Here is a 21,640-nt window from a genome sequence, read left to right as displayed (position 1 = left end):
TGAGTCACCATCCCTGGAAGTATTGAAAAGACGTGTAGATGAGCTGCTTAGGGACATGGTTTAGTGGGCATGGTGGTGTTGGGTTGATGGTTGGACTCGATGATCTTAGAGGTCATTTCCAACCTTAATGATTCTGTGATTCTATAAGTTTATGAGATCTGGCTCTTTTCCATGCCTTCCTTGCTGTCTCTTATTCTTCAGTTCCTCAACACTACTCTGTATATAATTCAACCTCTTTTTTTTTTCCCCCTATCAGCCAAATGTTTTATTTTATTCTTTTCAACTGGATTTTTTTTCTCCAACCTTAATGATTCTGTGATTCTATAAGTTTATGAGATCTGGCTCTTTTCCATGCCTTCCTTGCTGTCTCTTATTCTTCAGTTCCTCAACACTACTCTGTATATAATTCAACCTCTTTTTTTTTTCCCCCTATCAGCCAAATGTTTTATTTTATTCTTTTCAACTGGATTTTTTTTCCAGTCATTTTTCCAAGGATTTAATACCTATTTTCATTACCTAGAAGATGTAGACTTTTATTATCTTTATTGACCTTTTTTATCCTGGTTTGTTAAAATGAAAGTAATGTCCTGTAGCATACACAGTGCTAATAATGTGAAAAATAATATGCAAAAATCAATATACAAATATTATTAAATAATGAACATGATGTAGAATAGCTTTATTGGTGTGCAAACTGGGATGTACCCCAGCCTCATTTTTTTAACTAAATAACAATCCACTTAGTTTATGGTTCATTTTTCACCATTCTGATTCTAATTAGCTATTTAAATTCTGTTTTGAAATGAAAATAATTATGGACTTTAAACATTTGTTTTAAATGCCAGTATACTGTGCATCCATACAGTGTTATATTCCCATCTGAGTAAATGCAGCATTGACATATAGCAATAATGTTTTGTAAGAAAACTGTTAATTGAATTGGGCTTGAGTATAAAATTAAAGTACAATATTTGTGTACAATTAGACTCCCTTTAAATTGGCTCCAATGAGATTGACTAAATATTAGGTTTTATATCCATGTCTCTTTTCAATATCTATAGTTTAAAACATCCTTAAGACTTTCAGTCCTATACTTTGTATGGTAGAAAAACAAGTTCAGAAAAAAAATATCTCTTTTTAACACTAGGAAAGTATCTCACTACATTTAACTTTTTTCTTCATTGATTAATTTGTTCTAGTTATTTTTTCAGCAGTAATTTTGAACTGTGATAACTTTACTGACAATGATGTGCAGTGGGAGCACAAATCTGATATGTCTTGGATAAAACCATATTTGATGAAATGCTACTATACTTTTTTTTTGCTTTCACAATATCAACTGTCCTCATCTCACGTTAGCAAGGTGTCAGGTTAAGCAACCCATCTATACTTCATGTGAACCATGGCTTTTGTTACCTGGCAGTAAAAGTATTTGGTATTACAATATGTAAGCTATTTCTCTAGCATTTATTTTCCTGATCAGCTTAATTTTTTTCATTTGAAAGCTTTGCAAAGGAGCCATGGTAAGAAACATAGATCTATGTTTATGTATATTAGGTTTAGGAATATTTTATTTAGTTTTCTTCAGCAGTCTTTCCTTTTGAGAGTTTTGTAACTGGAAAATTCAGTTTGTAACTTTATTTCCATTGCTTATAAAGCAAAATATCAGTAAGAAAGTCTCATAGACTTCTGTCCTCTTACCTTGTGGACTTTTGTTACTGAAGTAGTCTTACACTTACCTTAAAGTGCCCTCAGTTCCGGGTAGGGTGACTCTGCATAGATTACAATAGTTGTCATGACATCTTATTTTTACTCTTCCTCTTTTCTATTTGCTGGTGGGGTCATATAGAATGCCCTGAGCTGGACTACTTATCTGTTTCTGATAACTGATTCCATGGTAAATCTTACCAGACAAGAACACTACATCCATCAGTATGCTCAAATCCCTTCAACCAAAAGGGAATGTGATGTTTTCCAGTTTCAGATTTATTTTCCATAAATAAATAAATAAAACCAAACATCAGCGGCAGCAACAACAATAAATAAAAAAACAACCCCAACCAAGCAAAACAAAACAACCTGCAAAAAACCCCTCCAAAACACTGGTTTTATTTGCCCTTCAAATAATGGGGCAAAACATTAAGATGCCCACTGAAAACATTAAAGGTTTTGGTAGCTCTGCTCAGGCCTGACACACACAGAAAATGGAAAGTCTAATAAGAGCTTAATTAAAAGATGTCTTAATTATGTCTGTTTTGATTGTTATGCATTGATACGACTATGCTTAAATGCTTTTAAGAACATGAAAGTTTAAAGCCTAAAACATAAAAGTTAAACCAAAGATCTCCCAAACTTAATAATAAAAAAAAGTTACTATTTGATCTTGTTGAAAGTGATCCAAGAGATGAGCAAGAGATTATTGTTTCACTTGGCATGTCTTTTTAGCTCCGGCATTTTTAAGTTTTCATTTAATGCAATTTAACTATGCTACATTTATACTGTTCATATAAATGAACATATAATGCATGAACAATGCAATGTATGAACAGTACATTTATATGAACTAAGTATAATATCAATAAATATTTCTTTAATATCCAAGAGATGAGCAAGAGATTATTGTTTCACTTGGCATGTCTTTTTAGCTCCGGCATTTTTAAGTTTTCATTTAATGCAATTTAACTATGCTACATTTATACTGTTCATATAAATGAACATATAATGCATGAACAATGCAATGTATGAACAGTACATTTATATGAACTAAGTATAATATCAATAAATATTTCTTTAATATAGCATGATATTAATATCTACTTAATGTTCTTTGTTAATTCTGTCAAATAACTTTTTGTAATTGAATTCCCCTACTCAATGCATTGTAACAAAATGTTAATTTGAAACAAGAAAAATCTAACAAGCTTATTCCTTCTATGTCTCTTCTTCCTGTGAAAACAAAGTAAACAAAAATTATCAGTCATTTGTTTAATGTACAGTCTGTAACTCTGGGTGTGTAATCTGGAATAAACAGCCTCTAATTCAAGTGTAATTTCTAAGGAGAAGTAAGGTCTATCACCCTCCTGAGGCATCAGCACAATCTTCCATTCTCTAGAGTGGTTCATGGAAATGCTATTAATTTCTATTACTCTTACCTGAGGATTATACTCATACATCAATGCAAGTAATACAGAATTAATATTACATTATCTTAATAGAATTTATTCAACTTTGTTGGTATATCTAACATTATTTGGTGTTACATCATTTAATGTAACAATTCTACTGGATAAAAAGTTACGTTAAAATTAATAGTAACTACTGTATTACAATAAGCTGATCCTAAAAATTGTGAAAGACCAATCCCATTGTAACTGATAGTTTGTGGAGTTTTTTAAAGGTCTGAGAAACCATTGCATTAGCCAGTCTGACTTTCCATATAAAGGCCTCCCATTTATTTCTGTATTCTTTCATTCCTCCTGTAACTGGGGCATGAGTAAAGCATGTCTTTCAAAAAAATTACTGCGTCTTCAAATACTTTCTATACCTTAATATTTTCAAATCATTTCCTTGGTGGTTTATTATTAACAATTAGTAAAGAACAGAGTTTGTCATTTGGATAAATTTGTCTTCTCCTTTAGTGACTGCTTCCTGATATTTACTCCATCATTAGATAGAATGCAGTGAAAGTCTTTGGTTTGGTACAAGGAAATGTTTGCAAGACATTATTCATAGTTTATTATTAAAACCAAACCCTATTTTAGCTGTAAAATAGGGTATTTAATACCTATGTATATAAATATATATATATTTATACCCCTAGTATCAGTCTGGGGCAGGGAAGAAAAATAGATTTTTTTTTAATATATAAAGAAGGAACTATAATTAAAAAATACAATATTATCAATTAGATTAGAACTTCAGATATTTACTGAATTGTTATTTCAGCTCTCTGCATTTTTTTTTAAAAGCTACTTGCTTCCAATATGAACTCCAAGAGAAAAATATCTAAAAGTTTTACAATACATTGCCTACTTCACAGTAGGGAGACTGTAACCAATTGTTGGTATATCTGTAGTGTATGTAGCTTTACTTCATGATTCATTTTGAAAAGTTAGTTGAAATTCAACAATCAAAGACTGAGCTAATCTTGAATTTTCTAAGATTCAATAGAAAAAAAATCTTAATTTTATTTTTTAGTTTCTTAAATGTCACACAGTGGGTAATATGGTATAACCTTTCATCAAACCTCTGGTTAAAATGAACGTATTCCTCAAATATATAGTTGAACACTTTACAAAAGGGCAGGTGCGACTGATTAATATTCATATCATGAACTTCTCTTTTCATTTGCAACACTACTTTATCTGCCTTTGTAAGATGAATGGTAGAAACAAAATATTATTCCTAGAAACTTCTCAGCATATTGGTTTTAATCAATACTGGTAGATACACTATAGTTTTACCCATAATTATGTCCTAACACAGACTAAATATTACTTGCATTCCTGGATTGTAAGAAGGTAATTGATGTTGACGCTCTTGTGTCTATACTCTCTAATTGTCATTCTTGCTGCAGATTTTCTTTTATCTAGACAAAAATTTGCAGAGGAAAGATAAGATTTGAATGAGCCTCAGACAGGCTGAATAATAAAATGCAATGCACATTATGCGGTTTTTAGAAAATTACACTTTAGAAAATTACCCTTAAAAACCATCTCTGAAATTTAAAAAAAAAACCAAACGAATAGGGGTTTTAGGCAAATTACTCCCATTAATGTCAATGGGAATTGTGCAGCTAAGATCCATCTGTACTGGGTTTTTTTGGAAAAAAATAACACTATATTGTCAGGAAATATAATTCTTTTCAGTAATTGTGAGGGTACCTGGGGTTTTAGGAGCTCACATGAGGAGAAAGATAATAGAATACCCATTAAATACTGTCCCTTAGAATTTGCAGTGATAATTCAGTATGCTAAAATATTGCCTCTTGGAGATCTTTCTCCCCCTTCTTTGTCTACGCAAATCTGGAGTGTCCTCAGATAATTTTAAAATAAATATATACACTGAATATGATTAGCTTATGAGCTATATGAGATAAGTATATTAATCTACAGCACCTTACCAACTATCCTGTGTTATCTCATTTCTTTTGTTGTAGGCTGGAAGAAAGTAAGTCTTATGCTGTCCATACATGGGAAAGTAGTTCTACACTGAATGTCTGAGCATTTAAAGTTTAATGCAAAATATGCACAAAGAGCAGTAATCTACTTTTGTGTAGCCATCACTTACATAGCATTCATAGCTCCTCCAACTTAGCTAAGGAGAGTTGTAGCCTGGATTTGACTACATAAATTGGCTTATACACTCTTCAGTATATAAGCTGGTTTAGTCGTAGTGGTACACGTTTCAATGCAAAAGTGTATACTTCTTCCATTACTTAAACCATGCATTAAGTGTTTTAACGATTAAAGCATTATCAAAACAGCAATGCTGCACAGCCATATAAAATTGGTAGAACCTTTTTCTGTCATGTGCTATGAAGCTGCTTATAAATTTAACAAGTATTTGGTCTGTCATCAAAGAACAAAGTATGAAGTCGTCATATTAAGAACCAGAAGCTATAGTTATGTTGTATTTCTGTAAGAGTGAGCTGCCTAAAAAATTTACCCAGAGTAAGCTTCTATGCATGTTCCTTTGATTCTTTTCCTATTCAGCTCAGAACTGTGGCCAGTTGTTTTAGGACAATTGTCCTAATGAAAGCAGTGTAAGTATAGAAGGGTAACAGCCCGTGGAAGAATTGATCCTTAAAGTCAGCATGAAGATTTTATTTGATTTTTCCGTTTTAAATAACACAAAATTTGGAAAACAGGTCCTTCTCTGCTTCAGTAAAATGAAGGAAAGACTATATTTGGCCTTTGCCTGTTCTTTTCTTAGGCCCATAGAGTCCTTAAGATTACTCTTGGACAAGGTCTTACATTGGAAATAAAAAGACAATAGAAAACTTTACAATCCTAATAAAAAGCAATGATTTAGTGAAATGAGAATCCTTGAATTTAAAGGTAAGATAAAAATCAAAGCTACTCACTTCTTTTCAACTGCAGTAGTAACCAGGGCATGTAGGCCTAACGCTAGGGTGCTTCTTTCCCTTGGGAGCTACCAGCAGCCTGCTGCACAGGTCTTTTTACACTAGGCAGCAGTTTTAGGAAATGTGTCCACATGGATCACGAATAATTCTACCAGAAGAATTGTTGCTTTTAAAATGCATTAATCTTTCTCTCTCTGCCTATTTTGGAAAAGAAGTGTTATTTTGTAGAATGTAATCGGGTTTCCAGAAATCTATTTGGTGTATACAATATTACTGTGACATTAGCATGAAGCTACTTCAATGCGGTTGGTACTGAAGAACATTAGGAGTTAGACTGTAACTTTAGCCCGGAGCAATTGTTTCACCTTGAGGACGAAGGCTTTGTCTGCTGTGCTTTATGTGGTCCAAGGCTGCCTTTCAGACTAGCATGTGCCCTACGAACACATCTAGGTGATTTGCTTAATGCACAGACATGCCTAAATAGAAAAACTGTGGATTAGCCTTTGTGTAGAACTTCTATGAATGGAAAGTGGACAGAAGAAAAAGCATGCTTTGTTGAAGCCTGGCCTGGAGATAGTTTTCCTTAAAAGCATATAGGCATAGACAAGATGATGTAGAACTTTTGCATATCTTTATTTTTTCTCTGCTTCCTCTTTGCTTTGAGGGTTTGCAATTTGCTGCATGCAAAAAAGAACAGCTGCTTCATACTCTCCTTCCTGGGTCTGCCATAAATCAGTAAATCAAGAAACAAATCAGCAGATTTCACAGTTCCCCCCACCCCCACCTCTGTGGTTTGTTTTTTTGTTGTTATTTTGTTTTTAATGAAATGAATCTTTCACTCTCTTATCTAGGCTTTCCAAATACTGTTGGATCTCTTTCATAAGGGTTCATGAATTCAAGAATTCCTGAAATTTTCTCCAGAGGCCTCTAAGGCTTGCTCTAAGACTGTAATATCCAGTAATACCTAATTGTGGGAACGTCATTAATTCTGAAACTTCAACAGCTTTATATTTTTCCTTATTTCTGCCTAGCCACCTTGCTCTGCATCTTGTTTCCTTCACACAGTCTTACATTCATGTGAGTTAATTGATACAAGAACAACCTATGGAATATTATTTTCCCAGAATTTGCTGCCATAAATGCCGGCAATCTCTAACACGACTGAGCTGTGTATGCAGAATACCCGCGCAAGAATCCTGTTGCAAACCTTAAATTACAAAGCTCTCTGTAGTAAATAGTGTTCTGACAGGAACAACAGGAAAATGGATCACTTTTTGCTCATTCTTTCTTCCTTACTGTAGTAAGCAAGGCCTCGCTTACTGCTACTTAACAGAGTAGCTTTACAAATGTAAATGTTGCTTCTGCTTTGCATGCATTTTTAGTTTAAATTGCAATTCTGCTGCAGTTGCTGAGAGTCTGATGAAGTCTGATTCTGTGAAACTTCTTTGAAACACAAATGTTCAGCATAATGTCATGTCTCAAATTGCTTCTGAGTATAGTTTACCAAATTGTCTTTTGTTCTATGTGCGCTTGCTCTCTATGGCTGTGACCACGCTACTATTTCATCCATGAATAAAAAGTTTCTGTACATGTATAGTTTGGTTTTCTTGTAATTAAAGCTGTTGTATTAATATAAGATAATATGTTGTTGTTCAACTATCATAGCTTGTATATGTTTTAACAACACATTAGAAATAGATTATCTTGGTACCTCTCTCAATGAAATGCTATCTTTAATAACATTTATTCCTTTAATTATTTTTTAAAAGTTACTATATAGTAACAAAGTACCCCCACTGCAGAATGAACATTAAAGGGAATGAACACAAAACTAATTTTCTGCATTTTAACTACATTTTATGATATGACTAATGATAAATTTTCATTACAAAATGTTAATCAAGCAAATAAGTTTGCACTCCCTCTTTCATCAGTTTCTGTAATTAGTGGTTTATGTTTATTAAATTATTTTAATTTTTGTCACATGTCAAGGACAATCTACCATATGTTTTAGACTAATTAGCACTTTGTTTATTTTAAGAATTCCATTAATTCAGCAGCTACTTTTCAAATACAGCCAGCATGGAAAATAAGACTTTGTCTGAGTTTTGCAAGAAGGAAATAAGGCTCCTCTGCTTTATCACTAGCCCACTCTGGCAGACACATGCCCAGATCCTCAGCAGATGATTCAGGCAGAGAGATGAGTGAGGTTCTAGATGCAACACAAGTATGTAGTTTGTCTTTTAAAAACACAGAATTAAGTGGAAGTCCATCTGTTTCTATGTGCAATTTCCATGGTTTAAAAATATCAACTCTTCTCCTTTCAAAAAGGGAAAAAACAAACAGAATGCACATAATACATATTTAAATGGGGCTAAGAAACTAGCTTTACTGTTTCTAAAATAGCTGGTGGGTTTTATTAGTCCTGGAATATTATCTACCTTTACAGATCAGCTCTGGTCTTTTTTCATAAATAGCTGTGTACGTTCTGTGGAATCACTGTACATTAAGAGTCCCTTTGACCATCCTGCTCTACTCCCCTTATTGCTAATATGAAGCCCTTTTTCTAAATAAAATGTGATACTATGGGAACATTATTTACCAAACGTGTCATTTCTGAACAATGATGTCAAAATGTTAGGATGTTTTAAGATATATTGATACTATTTCTGTGTTAAGACAAAGAGAAAACAGCACAAGAAAAGGTGCTTTTTACCTTCCAAGAGCATTTAAAGCTACTCACTTCTTTTCAACTGCAGTAGTAACCAGGGCATGTAGGCCTAACGCTAGGGTGCTTCTTTCCCTTGGGAGCTACCAGCAGCCTGCTGCACAGGTCTTTTTACACTAGGCAGCAGTTTTAGGAAATGTGTCCACATGGATCACAAATAATTCTACCAGAAGAATTGTTGCTTTTAAAATGCATTAATCTTTCTCTCTCTGCCTATTTTGGAAAAGAAGTGTTATTTTGTAGAATGTAATCGGGTTTCCAGAAATCTATTTGGTGTATACAATATTACTGTGACATTAGCATGAAGCTACTTCAATGCGGTTGGTACTGAAGAACATTAGGAGTTAGACTGTAACTTTAGCCCGGAGCAATTGTTTCACCTTGAGGACGAAGGCTTTGTCTGCTGTGCTTTATGTGGTCCAAGGCTGCCTTTCAGACTAACATGTGCCCTACGAACACATCTAGGTGATTTGCTTAATGCACAGACATGCCTAAATAGAAAAACTGTGGATTAGCCTTTGTGTAGAACTTCTATGAATGGAAAGTGGACAGAAGAAAAAGCATGCTTTGTTGAAGCCTGGCCTGGAGATAGTTTTCCTTAAAAGCATATAGGCATAGACAAGATGATGTAGAACTTTTGCATATCTTTATTTTTTCTCTGCTTCCTCTTTGCTTTGAGGGTTTGCAATTTGCTGCATGCAAAAAAGAACAGCTGCTTCATACTCTCCTTCCTGGGTCTGCCATAAATCAGTAAATCAAGAAACAAATCAGCAGATTTCACAGTTCCCCCCACCCCCACCTCTGTGGTTTGTTTTTTTGTTGTTATTTTGTTTTTAATGAAATGAATCTTTCACTCTCTTATCTAGGCTTTCCAAATACTGTTGGATCTCTTTCATAAGGGTTCATGAATTCAAGAATTCCTGAAATTTTCTCCAGAGGCCTCTAAGGCTTGCTCTAAGACTGTAATATCCAGTAATACCTAATTGTGGGAACGTCATTAATTCTGAAACTTCAACAGCTTTATATTTTTCCTTATTTCTGCCTAGCCACCTTGCTCTGCATCTTGTTTCCTTCACACAGTCTTACATTCATGTGAGTTAATTGATACAAGAACAACCTATGGAATATTATTTTCCCAGAATTTGCTGCCATAAATGCCGGCAATCTCTAACACGACTGAGCTGTGTATGCAGAATACCCGCGCAAGAATCCTGTTGCAAACCTTAAATTACAAAGCTCTCTGTAGTAAATAGTGTTCTGACAGGAACAACAGGAAAATGGATCACTTTTTGCTCATTCTTTCTTCCTTACTGTAGTAAGCAAGGCCTCGCTTACTGCTACTTAACAGAGTAGCTTTACAAATGTAAATGTTGCTTCTGCTTTGCATGCATTTTTAGTTTAAATTGCAATTCTGCTGCAGTTGCTGAGAGTCTGATGAAGTCTGATTCTGTGAAACTTCTTTGAAACACAAATGTTCAGCATAATGTCATGGATCAAATTGCTTCTGAGTATAGTTTACCAAATTGTCTTTTGTTCTATGTGCGCTTGCTCTCTATGGCTGTGACCACGCTACTATTTCATCCATGAATAAAAAGTTTCTGTACATGTATAGTTCGGTTTTCTTGTAATTAAAGCTGTTGTATTAATATAAGATAATATGTTGTTGTTCAACTACCATAGCTTGTATATGTTTTAACAACACATTAGAAATAGATTATCTTGGTACCTCTCTCAATGAAATGCTATCTTTAATAACATTTATTCCTTTAATTATTTTTTAAAAGTTACTATATAGTAACAAAGTACCCCCACTGCAGAATGAACATTAAAGGGAATGAACACAAAACTAATTTTCTGCATTTTAACTACATTTTATGATATGACTAATGATAAATTTTCATTACAAAATGTTAATCAAGCAAATAAGTTTGCACTCCCTCTTTCATCAGTTTCTGTAATTAGTGGTTTATGTTTATTAAATTATTTTAATTTTTGTCACATGTCAAGGACAATCTACCATATGTTTTAGACTAATTAGCACTTTGTTTATTTTAAGAATTCCATTAATTCAGCAGCTACTTTTCAAATACAGCCAGCATGGAAAATAAGACTTTGTCTGAGTTTTGCAAGAAGGAAATAAGGCTCCTCTGCTTTATCACTAGCCCACTCTGGCAGACACATGCCCAGATCCTCAGCAGATGATTCAGGCAGAGAGATGAGTGAGGTTCTAGATGCAACACAAGTATGTAGTTTGTCTTTTAAAAACACAGAATTAAGTGGAAGTCCATCTGTTTCTATGTGCAATTTCCATGGTTTAAAAATATCAACTCTTCTCCTTTCAAAAAGGGAAAAAACAAACAGAATGCACATAATACATATTTAAATGGGGCTAAGAAACTAGCTTTACTGTTTCTAAAATAGCTGGTGGGTTTTATTAGTCCTGGAATATTATCTACCTTTACAGATCAGCTCTGGTCTTTTTTCATAAATAGCTGTGTATGTTCTGTGGAATCACTGTACATTAAGAGTCCCTTTGACCATCCTGCTCTACTCCCCTTATTGCTAATATGAAGCCCTTTTTCTAAATAAAATGTGATACTATGGGAACATTATTTACCAAACGTGTCATTTCTGAACAATGATGTCAAAATGTTAGGATGTTTTAAGATATATTGATACTATTTCTGTGTTAAGACAAAGAGAAAACAGCACAAGAAAAGGTGCTTTTTACCTTCCAAGAGCATTTCTGTGTATAGTTAAATCAGTTTCTTTACAGAGCTTAGTTTGATATATATTGCAAATAGTTTATAACTTATGATTTGCCAGAATAGCAATTTCTGTGGTCAGCCATCCATGATCTTTTTTAGTTCACAAACACTGCAGAAAATTTGACATTTTCTCCACTTTCATTCACTGTGCTTTGAAAAGTTGACATTGAATTCAGTCTGTTGGACACACAAGAAGTGTTTCTTTACAATTCTAATATGTTCTGCATTGATACATTTCATCAGGCTGATACAATATGATGCAACACAAAACCATGCAAAGGCATGCAACTTGTCTGATTAATTTGGTTGGAGACTGTTAAATTCAAAACTATTTTGCTATATTGAAGCAGATCAAAAATCCTGGGATGCAAGATGATCTGTTCTGCTTACAATTGCCTTGTAGCAATAGATAGCAATATAATATTGTGGTTCATGTAATAATTCCAGTGTTATTTAGACAGTAAATATATATAATTTCTTCGATTGTTAACACAAGTGAGGTGAAAATATTTTGTTTATATATCATAATGCAATGCAGGAGAAAAATAACACCGAAATGTCTCCACACTACGGTGTTTATACAGAATTAGTATGTTTTACTTAATACAGTGATGTTTGCACATTTACATGCTTTCTAATAGCATATGGGTAGAAATATTTTCTTTTCAGGCCAACTAGCATCAAAACCCTAGCATGCTGCACAAATGCAAGTAGAAATATCTGTTGTGATGAACAATTGTTTGTTTACCTCTCTCACATTCCAGGACTCTGAGTGGTTTGTTTATTTTCTTGTTTGTTTCCCACCAGGAAAAGCAGTTCCTATTTCCCTGAGCATCTGAACTTAATTTACGTAATTATAGGTGCTTATAACATTTATGCACTAACATAAGTCATTGCTTCTTAGTGGTTTTCTACACAAATTAATTCACATACTTTTAATAATAAGGAAGAATCTGTATTTTATGCACCTTCAGTATAAATTTTTCTATTTTTTTTTAATTCTGTGTTTTCAGTTGAAAAGTCTAATATTATGACGGGCTTTCCCTAGGCAGAAGGTTAATTTCACAGTTCAGAGATGCTACACCCAGTCTAATCACTGGTAAATCTTGAAATAACTTGCGGCTTACAGACTTCTCTTTCTATCTGGATGCACTTTGCATCTACCAAGGGTCTTGCTGGCACAAGGCATATCACACTGAGGCTGGTCTATGATCTACTAGCAAAGTTTTTTCTTAATAGATTGAATGGCAGCTTAAAATTAAAATCCGAGACTTTTGAGAAAACTAAGCCATGCAAAGTTGCTCAAAAATCTTCAGCTGAAATTAAAGAAAATAAAGATATTAAAAAAATAATGTATTTAAAGAAAATAAGATTTTCAACTAATGCCTTCTTTCCTTGAAATTTGTTTTTTTAGTCACTGAAACCGTAACACATTCCGTTCAAAAATATCCTGTTTTGTTTTTTTTATTTTAAAATTTCATCTGAATCATTTTTCTTTCCTAACTTTGCCAAGATTGTTGCACTCTATTCTCCCTAGAAAGTCTTTCTCATCCTTTTTTGGTGTTTCTCTTCTCTTTTGACACCAAGATTTGATTTTTAAGATTGCTTTCCTGCAAGGCTACTCTGATCTAGTAATCAATGCTTGGATTAAGTCTTCAGAATCTACTTATTGTAGTGTAAGCAGAAGACATTATAGGCTGTTCATGGAGCCTATAAATTGCAATATCTGAATGCTAACATAACTTGGCTACATCTTGGCTCTGAATCTAAGCACAGACTGCCTATCATGAATAATATTCCACTGAGTTTACACTGGCCTGTTAAAGTCTGTTTCACTCTCTGACCTCTAAAGAGATATAAAACAAAAATAAAAACAAATTCTCCTTTGTGAAGACTGTAAGAAAGTACTAGGTAGATCTTCTAAACCAAATGCTGACTGTAGTTTAAAAAGAAATATGAAAGGAGTTAAACAATACTAAAACTAAAGCAGTAATTTTAATACAGCATGAAAATCAGAACGGCACGAAAATCGGAGCTTTAGAGTTACTTGTAAATTCAGCCTGTCATATCATATCCTGTATTTCAGGAAATACCATACATTGTATTTAATAAACAACAAGCATGTATGTGAAAATGCTTTACAATCTAGTACACCATATTTTATGGTCAATAAAGGCAGAAGGACTTATTTTTTTTTTTTAAATACCTGACCAGTATGTTTAATGTAGTCATGGAGAATTTTGAAAATGCACTTTCCAGATAGGTACCGGTTTTGACACACTTTGTTTTGAAACAACAAGACAAAAGTCATTGGCTTACATTTGTAAGATCAGGTTGCATGGAACAACACAAATATTGCATCACTACCCATATTATTTTACAAAATGAGAAAAGTTGAAACAATACGTTTTAGGTGTTTGTAGATTAGATTGCCTCATTGTTTAAGTTAATGGTAGTTAAACATTTCTGTGTCCCTGTGAATTATAAAATACTTCTGTATTGTTGACTATAGCTTTATTCTTTTCATCAGTTTCAAATCTCCTTGGAAGAGGTTAAACAGCTTTGTGAGTGCACAGAATTAGTTTCAGGCGATATTTTTCTATATTATTCAGAGAAAGATAGGTAATAACTCTTATTAGGAAATTATTTGAATGGTAACTGGGAAAAATGCTATCAAAAGGTATACTATTAAAAGACATGTATTGATGTAGGCATTAATTTATTTCCATAGATTTATATGTACAATCTGGACATATTTAAGCCTAAATGAACCCAATACGAGCACCATAATAATAAATCCTTGGTGTATATTGATAGAATAAAACAGTGCAATTAGTACTGAAGTGTAATCAGTATACTCTCTTTGTTATCAATAGATTATAGAATGTTAAAAATACCCCTTATAAATTGCAACAAAAGCCAAAAAAAAAAAAAGTTATCTGATTTCCTCCTTTGGTTCAAATCTAAAAAAAAAAAAGTTATCCTGTAACAGAAAAAGAAATTTAGAAGTGTTTTGCATTTAGCCTATTCCTATTCCCATTTTTATTGGCATAAACTTATAAAGCAAAAAATATTTGAAGAATACCTTGCAGTTCACAAAACAAAGATCATGTCTTTAAGCAACTGTTGTGTAAAATCAAGTTTGACATTTTGGGGACAGATTACTGCCTTGAGTAAATTCTCATAGATTTTTCTCATGTCAATGAAGGCAACTAGCTCAGTGTATACTTAACACTAAATACCAGGTTATGCAGCAAATTGTTTACTGTGTTCATTCTCATGTAGGTGAAACGAAGGTGTTTAGTGAATAGATGCAGTTATATACAAGTGTGCTACTAGGAAAAACTTCTTGAGTTACATACTTTCATGGACTTCAGCATTTCTGAAGAAATAACTTGTCAGTCAGAAACTAAAATAAACCTAAAAAATCAATTAGGAGAACATGCTATCATAGCAGTTATTGCTTGAGTGGGAAATAATTCTTCAGTGTTTGCCAAGCAAACAACAGGATGTGTGTCAGACAGTGAAATCAAAATGAATAAACAGAAGGGCTGTCAACTTTAGTTGTAGTTTCAGAGTATTCAGAGTGAGTCCTTTGGTAAATGAACTTAATGAACTTGCTGCTTTTTTTTCTTTTTTTTTTTTTTTTTCAATTTCAGTGTGTATTTTATGTGTTTCTTTCTTATGAATGAATTTTTACTACCAATACTAAGCAGAGAAATCAGGCTTTTTAGTAAGACATTGTCATAATGTTTTACATATGGAAAGTAGAGCATTTAAGAAATATCCTGCTTAAAAAAAAAGTTACTGTGTAAATATACCCTCAATTTTCAAATGGATTTTCATTCAATACTTTAGCATGTGAAACAAGTAATATAACTAGAAAATGTGGCTTAATAAATACTTGCTCAAATAAAAAAGAAATAACTTCAGCAGCACTTAGACTTCATTATTCAGAACCTGTTGTAGAAGCATTGTTGTGCAAGTAAAATTACAAAAGGTAAAAAGTTTTCTGAACTGTTGAATAGTTAGCAGAATGTGTATTTATAGGAAGCTTGAGGCTGGAAATGCTTGTGTGTTTTCAATTAAATATTGCAGAGACTTAACTTTTAGTTCAAAATAGTAAAATGATAAATTTCAGTCATTTAAAACTTTTGAGCTAATAACTCTGAAACAAATGTTTTTTTCATACGTAATTTTTTTCTGCAGTGCTGCTTTGTTAGCTTGATGGCAATAAGTCAACACATTTAACATGATTAAAGCAAGTACCTTTTTCACAATTTCTGATTAACAAGTTTGTTCTATAAATATTTACAAAATTTGAGACTAGCACCCTGATAGCATGTAATATGGCTGATGGAAAAAGTATTCTCTTAGACTCGTATGGAAGGGATTCAGAGATTTGCGGGGAAGAAAGCAGAGCTAGAATTAAGCATAGGTAAGCTAAATACTCTGACCTGAACTAGAAATAGGTGGGCCAGCCTAAGAGGTTGTGCTGGTACCTTTAAGATAAAACAACATCCTCCAGGTAGATGTAATAGTTGTCCCAGTTCCTGGTAACAACCAGTTAACTTGTCCTGTATTAAATGTGATACTTCTCTCAGGAACTAATTAATTGATTCATAGTTTTAGCTTGGCCCTTCTGCCTATGGCTTTCAAGCCCTACTGCTGTCCTATGGTGAGCACTGTATCAGGTTGCTCTGTTTGGCCACCTTATATTCAACTCATAATGGAGTTATCATGTGCTCTCCGAAGGCCTTGTGTCCCATCCAAAGGCCTCAGGTATCCTTGTGCTTGCTACAAGCACTTTTACTGTGCCTATTCTCCTTTTTCTCTGTTACTTACTTACATTTGGTTTATTCCTAGTCATCAGCCTCGCAAGCATTTGCCTGTTACTTCATAAACTGCCAAATGCTTACTTAAGCTAGCCGTGACCCATTTCATATATGCAGTATGTTCACACATACCCACTGGTTGAGACAATTTCAGTTCTTCGTTATATTAGTACTGAGAATTAATACTATATTAATATGTATAATGGTTATACAACAGTTATTGTTTTAACTATAATATGAAAGAAATATCCACCACTGTGAGGTTTTAAATTGCTCATAAGTTGTTTCATACTGTTTGTAGATGATGTGATACTGGTCAATCACGGAATCATAGAATGGTTTGGGTTGCAAACTCTTGTCTTAATTTTCTCTCCTGCTCTCTGCCCTCCTTTCCTGTTCCTCATCATTAGAAATAATAACTAAAAGACTTACATGACCAATGTCTCAAACACAGACTTTTTAAGGTATAATAGAAACACAAATTTAGTCTTCAAGATGTAAAGATAGATATTTTTGCATAACAAGAAATATAAAATCTCTTACTCCATGAACAACTTGCTCAGGTTTAGTCTTCTGGATGTAGGTGTGAGAATGACTTGCTCTGCTTATTCAAAAACGAGATTCAGATGCTTTATCAGCTGATTGTTTTCTAAACATGGAAGTTTACATCCATTTTTGTGTGGTATTGCCTGAGTAGAAGGAATCTTTTCCTGTTATCTACTAACATATTTTAATGTTATTTTTAAGGACATTTTTACAGAAAAATAATACATTGGTATTTCAAAGAAAATCCAGAATGAGAAATAACTGGGTAACAGTGCTACGGGAAAAGATTGGTGTGTTAGAGTGAACAATCACTTGACTGTGAATCAGTTGTGTCATACTGTTTTTTTAGAAGGGAAATGTTATTTTGAAATATGTCAATATATGTTATGTGTTGCTGATGCAGTTATGGAGCTGATGTATTTTAAAAAATCCTTAGTTCTAGACAATTCTGAATTGGAATATTGGAATACTTTAGGCAACGGATGTTAAAAAATCGTTAAAATAGAAAGAGAAGGCTGGAAGATAACTGAACCAAGAGAAGATGACTTTGTTTTGCTTCAAAGATGAAACATTTTCCATGTTCACTGTGATGCAAGCAAGTCACGAAAAATACGAAAAAAAAAAAAAATAGTAGTTGAGGGGATTTTGGCAAAGTTTCATTCAGGATGAAACTGACAACAGTTAAGCACTGCTCCAGGGCTTACAAGGTTCTGGAACACTCGCTCCGTATCACGGAATCATTTAGGCTGGCAGTGGCCCCCTATGGTTACCTAGTTGAACCAGTTGCTTAAAGCAGATCTAACTTCAAAATTACATCAGGTTGCACAGTGTCTTGTTCAGTTCAATTATGAGCATCTACCAAGATAGAGGTAAAGTGACAGAGACTGAACAGCCTCTCTGGACAAGGTATTCCAGCGCTTAATCACTGTCATTGTGAAAAAAAATTATGAAAAATACTAGGGGAGTTTAAAAACAGTTTCTATAGGAATCTTTCTGCAGCAGGCAAAGCGTAGCTGATTTTATCTTGGAGCAGGAAGGAGGATGAACTAGACTAAGTATCTTTTGGGTCTGTATGTCTATGATTTTTGTGGTAACTAATTTGTGAATAATATATTTTTCTACTTTTAATTGCAGCAGGAAAAGAATCAGGAAAGCTCAAGAAATAAAGGTAAGTGCTAATTATTTTCAAAATGTGGAGATTCTTGTAATTATCACAAATCTAACGTCCATTGTTGGTAAAAAATTATCCAGACAGATTACTTGCTGAGTATTTTGGTATTTGAAATGACAAAAATATATCCAGGAAAGGGGGATGAAATGTAGAAAGTAAATGCATAAGCTACTATTTTTGGAACTCTGCTGCAGATGAACAAGGCTGACTGCTGTACTCTGAATGGGGTGGGCTGCACAGCTTCTCACTAAGTTTGTGACCTCGACTATGGATGCTTATACTTCAGTGGAACATCAGTACTGTCACTTTAGCTTCTCCCTTTCCATTTAGTAAGTCTGTAACTGGTTGTGATTCCAATTTATGCACAATTTAATCATGTCGTTAGTAGGCTGCCTTGCAAAACTACAGTTATCTGTGGGTTTTCAATACATTTTTTTTTATATACTTTCACTGCACCTTGCTCTGTGCCAGTGGCTAAGCACTACATGAAATAGAACATTCAGGTTAAAGAAACATCCTTGTATCAAGAAAATGAAAAGAGTTCAGAAACCCAAATTGTGGATTTCATGCTTTTTTCTAATATAAACTCTGTTAAGAGACAGAACACCCAAATCTCTTGGTTAAAAATTTGATAAGCGAGCAATGAAAGGCAAAATTGCCAATGGAGGCAAAGATTGTTGTCTTGATATTGTAGCTGCTTACAGAGGTAGGCTATGAGGTACTTGAAAAAGGAAAACAAAGGGAAGGTAGAAAAAGAAAGAATACCAGTTAAAGGTTACAAAGAGAGGAGAGAATTGACAAACTAACCTATATCTTTTTTATTGCCTTAGGAAGCAATGCTTGATCATATCACCTGAGTTAGCTGTTCTTAGTTCAGTTATTTATGTATCACAGTACCCATTAATCTCAATTTCCTTGCTTTCTCTCACACTAAGGCTATACATGGGCATCTACAGACAAATTAAATCTGATTGTTGATTGGAGTTGTGTCAGGATAATTACATTGTTCATGATGATATGATAATTTACATCATCTGAAGGACCTATGATCCTTCATTTGAAGAATGTGTATGGTGAAATAAACCAAAAAAAACCCTTCCGTTTCAACTAGTTTGTGATTTATAAGTTTCTTTTCTGAGGTAATACAATATAAAGTTGAATCATCTCTAGATGTAGTGAGTGTATCCATGATGTATTGTTCAAAAACCTTTCTTGTCTTATGAATTAATACAAATTATAATAAAGATTGTGAAAGATCAGATTAGATTACAAAAATAAGATATTTGTGGATACTTAATTTTAGAGAAATTACAAACTGCCCCCCCCCCCCGAACCCCGCCCAGTTGCCAGGTATATGGTCAGTATGGTATATATGTCAGGAACAAAATAATGAGCTAGTTGGGAGTGCTCATCGTATTCATTAGCTGTTAGTTTAGTTAACTAACCACAGAAACAATTATCAAAGGCTTATAAAATATTGCCTGCAACCACGGCCAAAGCAAAGCATTAAACTCTACTTGAATGGAGATATCTATTACCTCCAAACAGGCAGTGAAATTGGTGCTCAGCTGCACAAAATTTGTTGTGATTATATCCGTAACATCTCTTGGGGAAATTTTTAATCTACTAAATTTCCTGCATGCTGTGCATGTCTCCGCCTAAACTGACAATTCAACTTGGAAACATTCAATGGTCTGAAAGACTACTCACGCACAGGGTAGGCTTTGGAAAAATGATTCCGCTTTTCTATATATACAGATATGCTTAATTGCTTAATGTTTTTTTGAGGTTGTTTTGTGCTTGGGTTTTTTTGGCCTTCTCTTTTCATATTCTTTAAATTTCTTATTTGTTTTCATGTTTTCTTTTTCCACGTCATTGCAAACTTTCAGAAAGGTATTTTCATTTCATTTGTAACTTATGGCATATAAGATGTTAAAAGTTTTTCTGCTTAAAATACTGGTTGGTTTGGGTGAAACGAGGCTAAATTAATGTTTCAGCATAAACATTCCTGCATTGTCAATGAGCATCTACCCTTCACATGCAGTATCTAAATGTGTTGTGCTCTGCACGTGTTCTTGTGAGATAGGTAAACTATCCCCAGGTCCTCAGGACAGGGTTCTGACAGTATTCCTTACACCCTCCGCATATGGAAGTTACTGTATACAGTAAAAGGATAAAAACATTTTCAGTGGTTCTTTAAATGTTCTGAAACTTTCAGAACCAATGTTGTCTCCTTAACTCAGAGGACAATTACAGCCCATGTTAAACTTTCCTACCAAATGAAACTCTGGAGTCTCATAACTTCAACTGATATCAGTATTTCAGTATCTAATTTTTATCCAGTATTTCTTTAAGATTGTGTATTTATAAGAGGAGGATATTGCAGCAGAATTAAAGTCAAATGCCTTTTGACTTCAGCAGGATCAAAACATTAGTAACAAGCATCATTCTGTATCTTATATGATAAATGCCTAGTAATTTTTCATTTTATTTCATTTATTGCTATAAAATAAATCTGATTCCTATTCATATTTTAGTAATAATGTTATTGTTTTGTAGTGTTTGGTTTTTCTCCTGACCCACTTTTTTTTCCCATCTGTTACTTCTGCTGTCAGTCGCTAAGTCAATCACACCAAAATAAAAGCCAACACTCAAACATGCCCTGCTCTGACACTAATCCCATCTCTCTCTGATCTGTGATATTCTTTTTCTTGTTTCATTTAATGGATAACAGGACTTTATTTACACTGTTTGAGAAAAAAGAAACACTGCTTTTATGTAAAATAATACGTTAACTTTTTACAATTTTAGTGTACACTGGCAAACTTCCTTATACTTCTGAGAATTTTTCCTGCATGAAAATTATTATCACCAGTGCAAAATACAAATTAAATTAGTTTCATAGCACATGTCTTTAACATGAAAGAAATAACAAGGCAAACAATCGCCAGCTAAAACCTTGCTAAATTTTACTTGCTGGTTTGGAGTCAAAATTTAACCTTCTTTACCTCTCTTTTCCAGTGTTAACTCCTTCAGACAGATGAACATTTTATTCCAAACTTATAGTGGATAATAAAATAGATTTTTTTGCAAAGAATTGGAAATATGTTTGGCAATATCAGAAGTTGTGTTTTATTTAAGCAGATTGCAGAACTTTCTTCCCAGCTTACGTTTAACTTTGGAGACTTTCAGGTGCTTTTAATAAAGTACATTATAAACTTTAAAGTGGAAATTGTTTCTGACAGCATTACTCTGGAAAACATTTATTTCTGAAGAACCAGAGGGTTGACTAGTGACACATATGAACTTTTTGCCAAACTTCAAAGTCATCTCAATTCCTTTGCTCAGAAAAAGCATGGGCACACTGGAAATGATTAGTCACAAAATATTTCAGTTAACTGCTAATGTTTCAGATGACCAGTTCCCAAACTCAGTCACAGTTATTTTGAATTATGGTACAATAATTTTCTTTTTTAAGAACAAAAAATTATTTTCAGTATAGAAAAC

The 21,640-nt window shown here is 33.5% G+C and overlaps 1 protein-coding gene across 3 annotated transcripts in view; it reads left to right on the top strand.

The window, feature by feature from the left end:
• Positions 1-21,640, top strand: part of FSTL5 (follistatin like 5) — a 356,700-nt gene that overhangs the window by 9,324 nt on the left and 325,736 nt on the right. For 2 of the 3 annotated variants that reach the window (XM_009272308.1, XM_009272310.1), the window contains exon 2: positions 18,100-18,130. In XM_009272308.1, the coding sequence (XP_009270583.1) occupies positions 18,100-18,130 (31 nt within the window). Of the gene's footprint in view, positions 1-18,096; positions 18,131-21,640 lie in introns of all 3 variants that reach the window. The other variant, XM_009272309.2, reaches the window with a different exon arrangement.

The sequence above is a fragment of the Aptenodytes forsteri genome, unplaced genomic scaffold (genome assembly GCF_000699145.1).
Source record: "Aptenodytes forsteri isolate BGI_AS27 unplaced genomic scaffold, ASM69914v1 Scaffold13, whole genome shotgun sequence".
Lineage (NCBI taxonomy): Eukaryota > Metazoa > Chordata > Aves > Sphenisciformes > Spheniscidae > Aptenodytes > Aptenodytes forsteri.
This window is presented reverse-complemented; position numbering and strand designations above follow the sequence as displayed.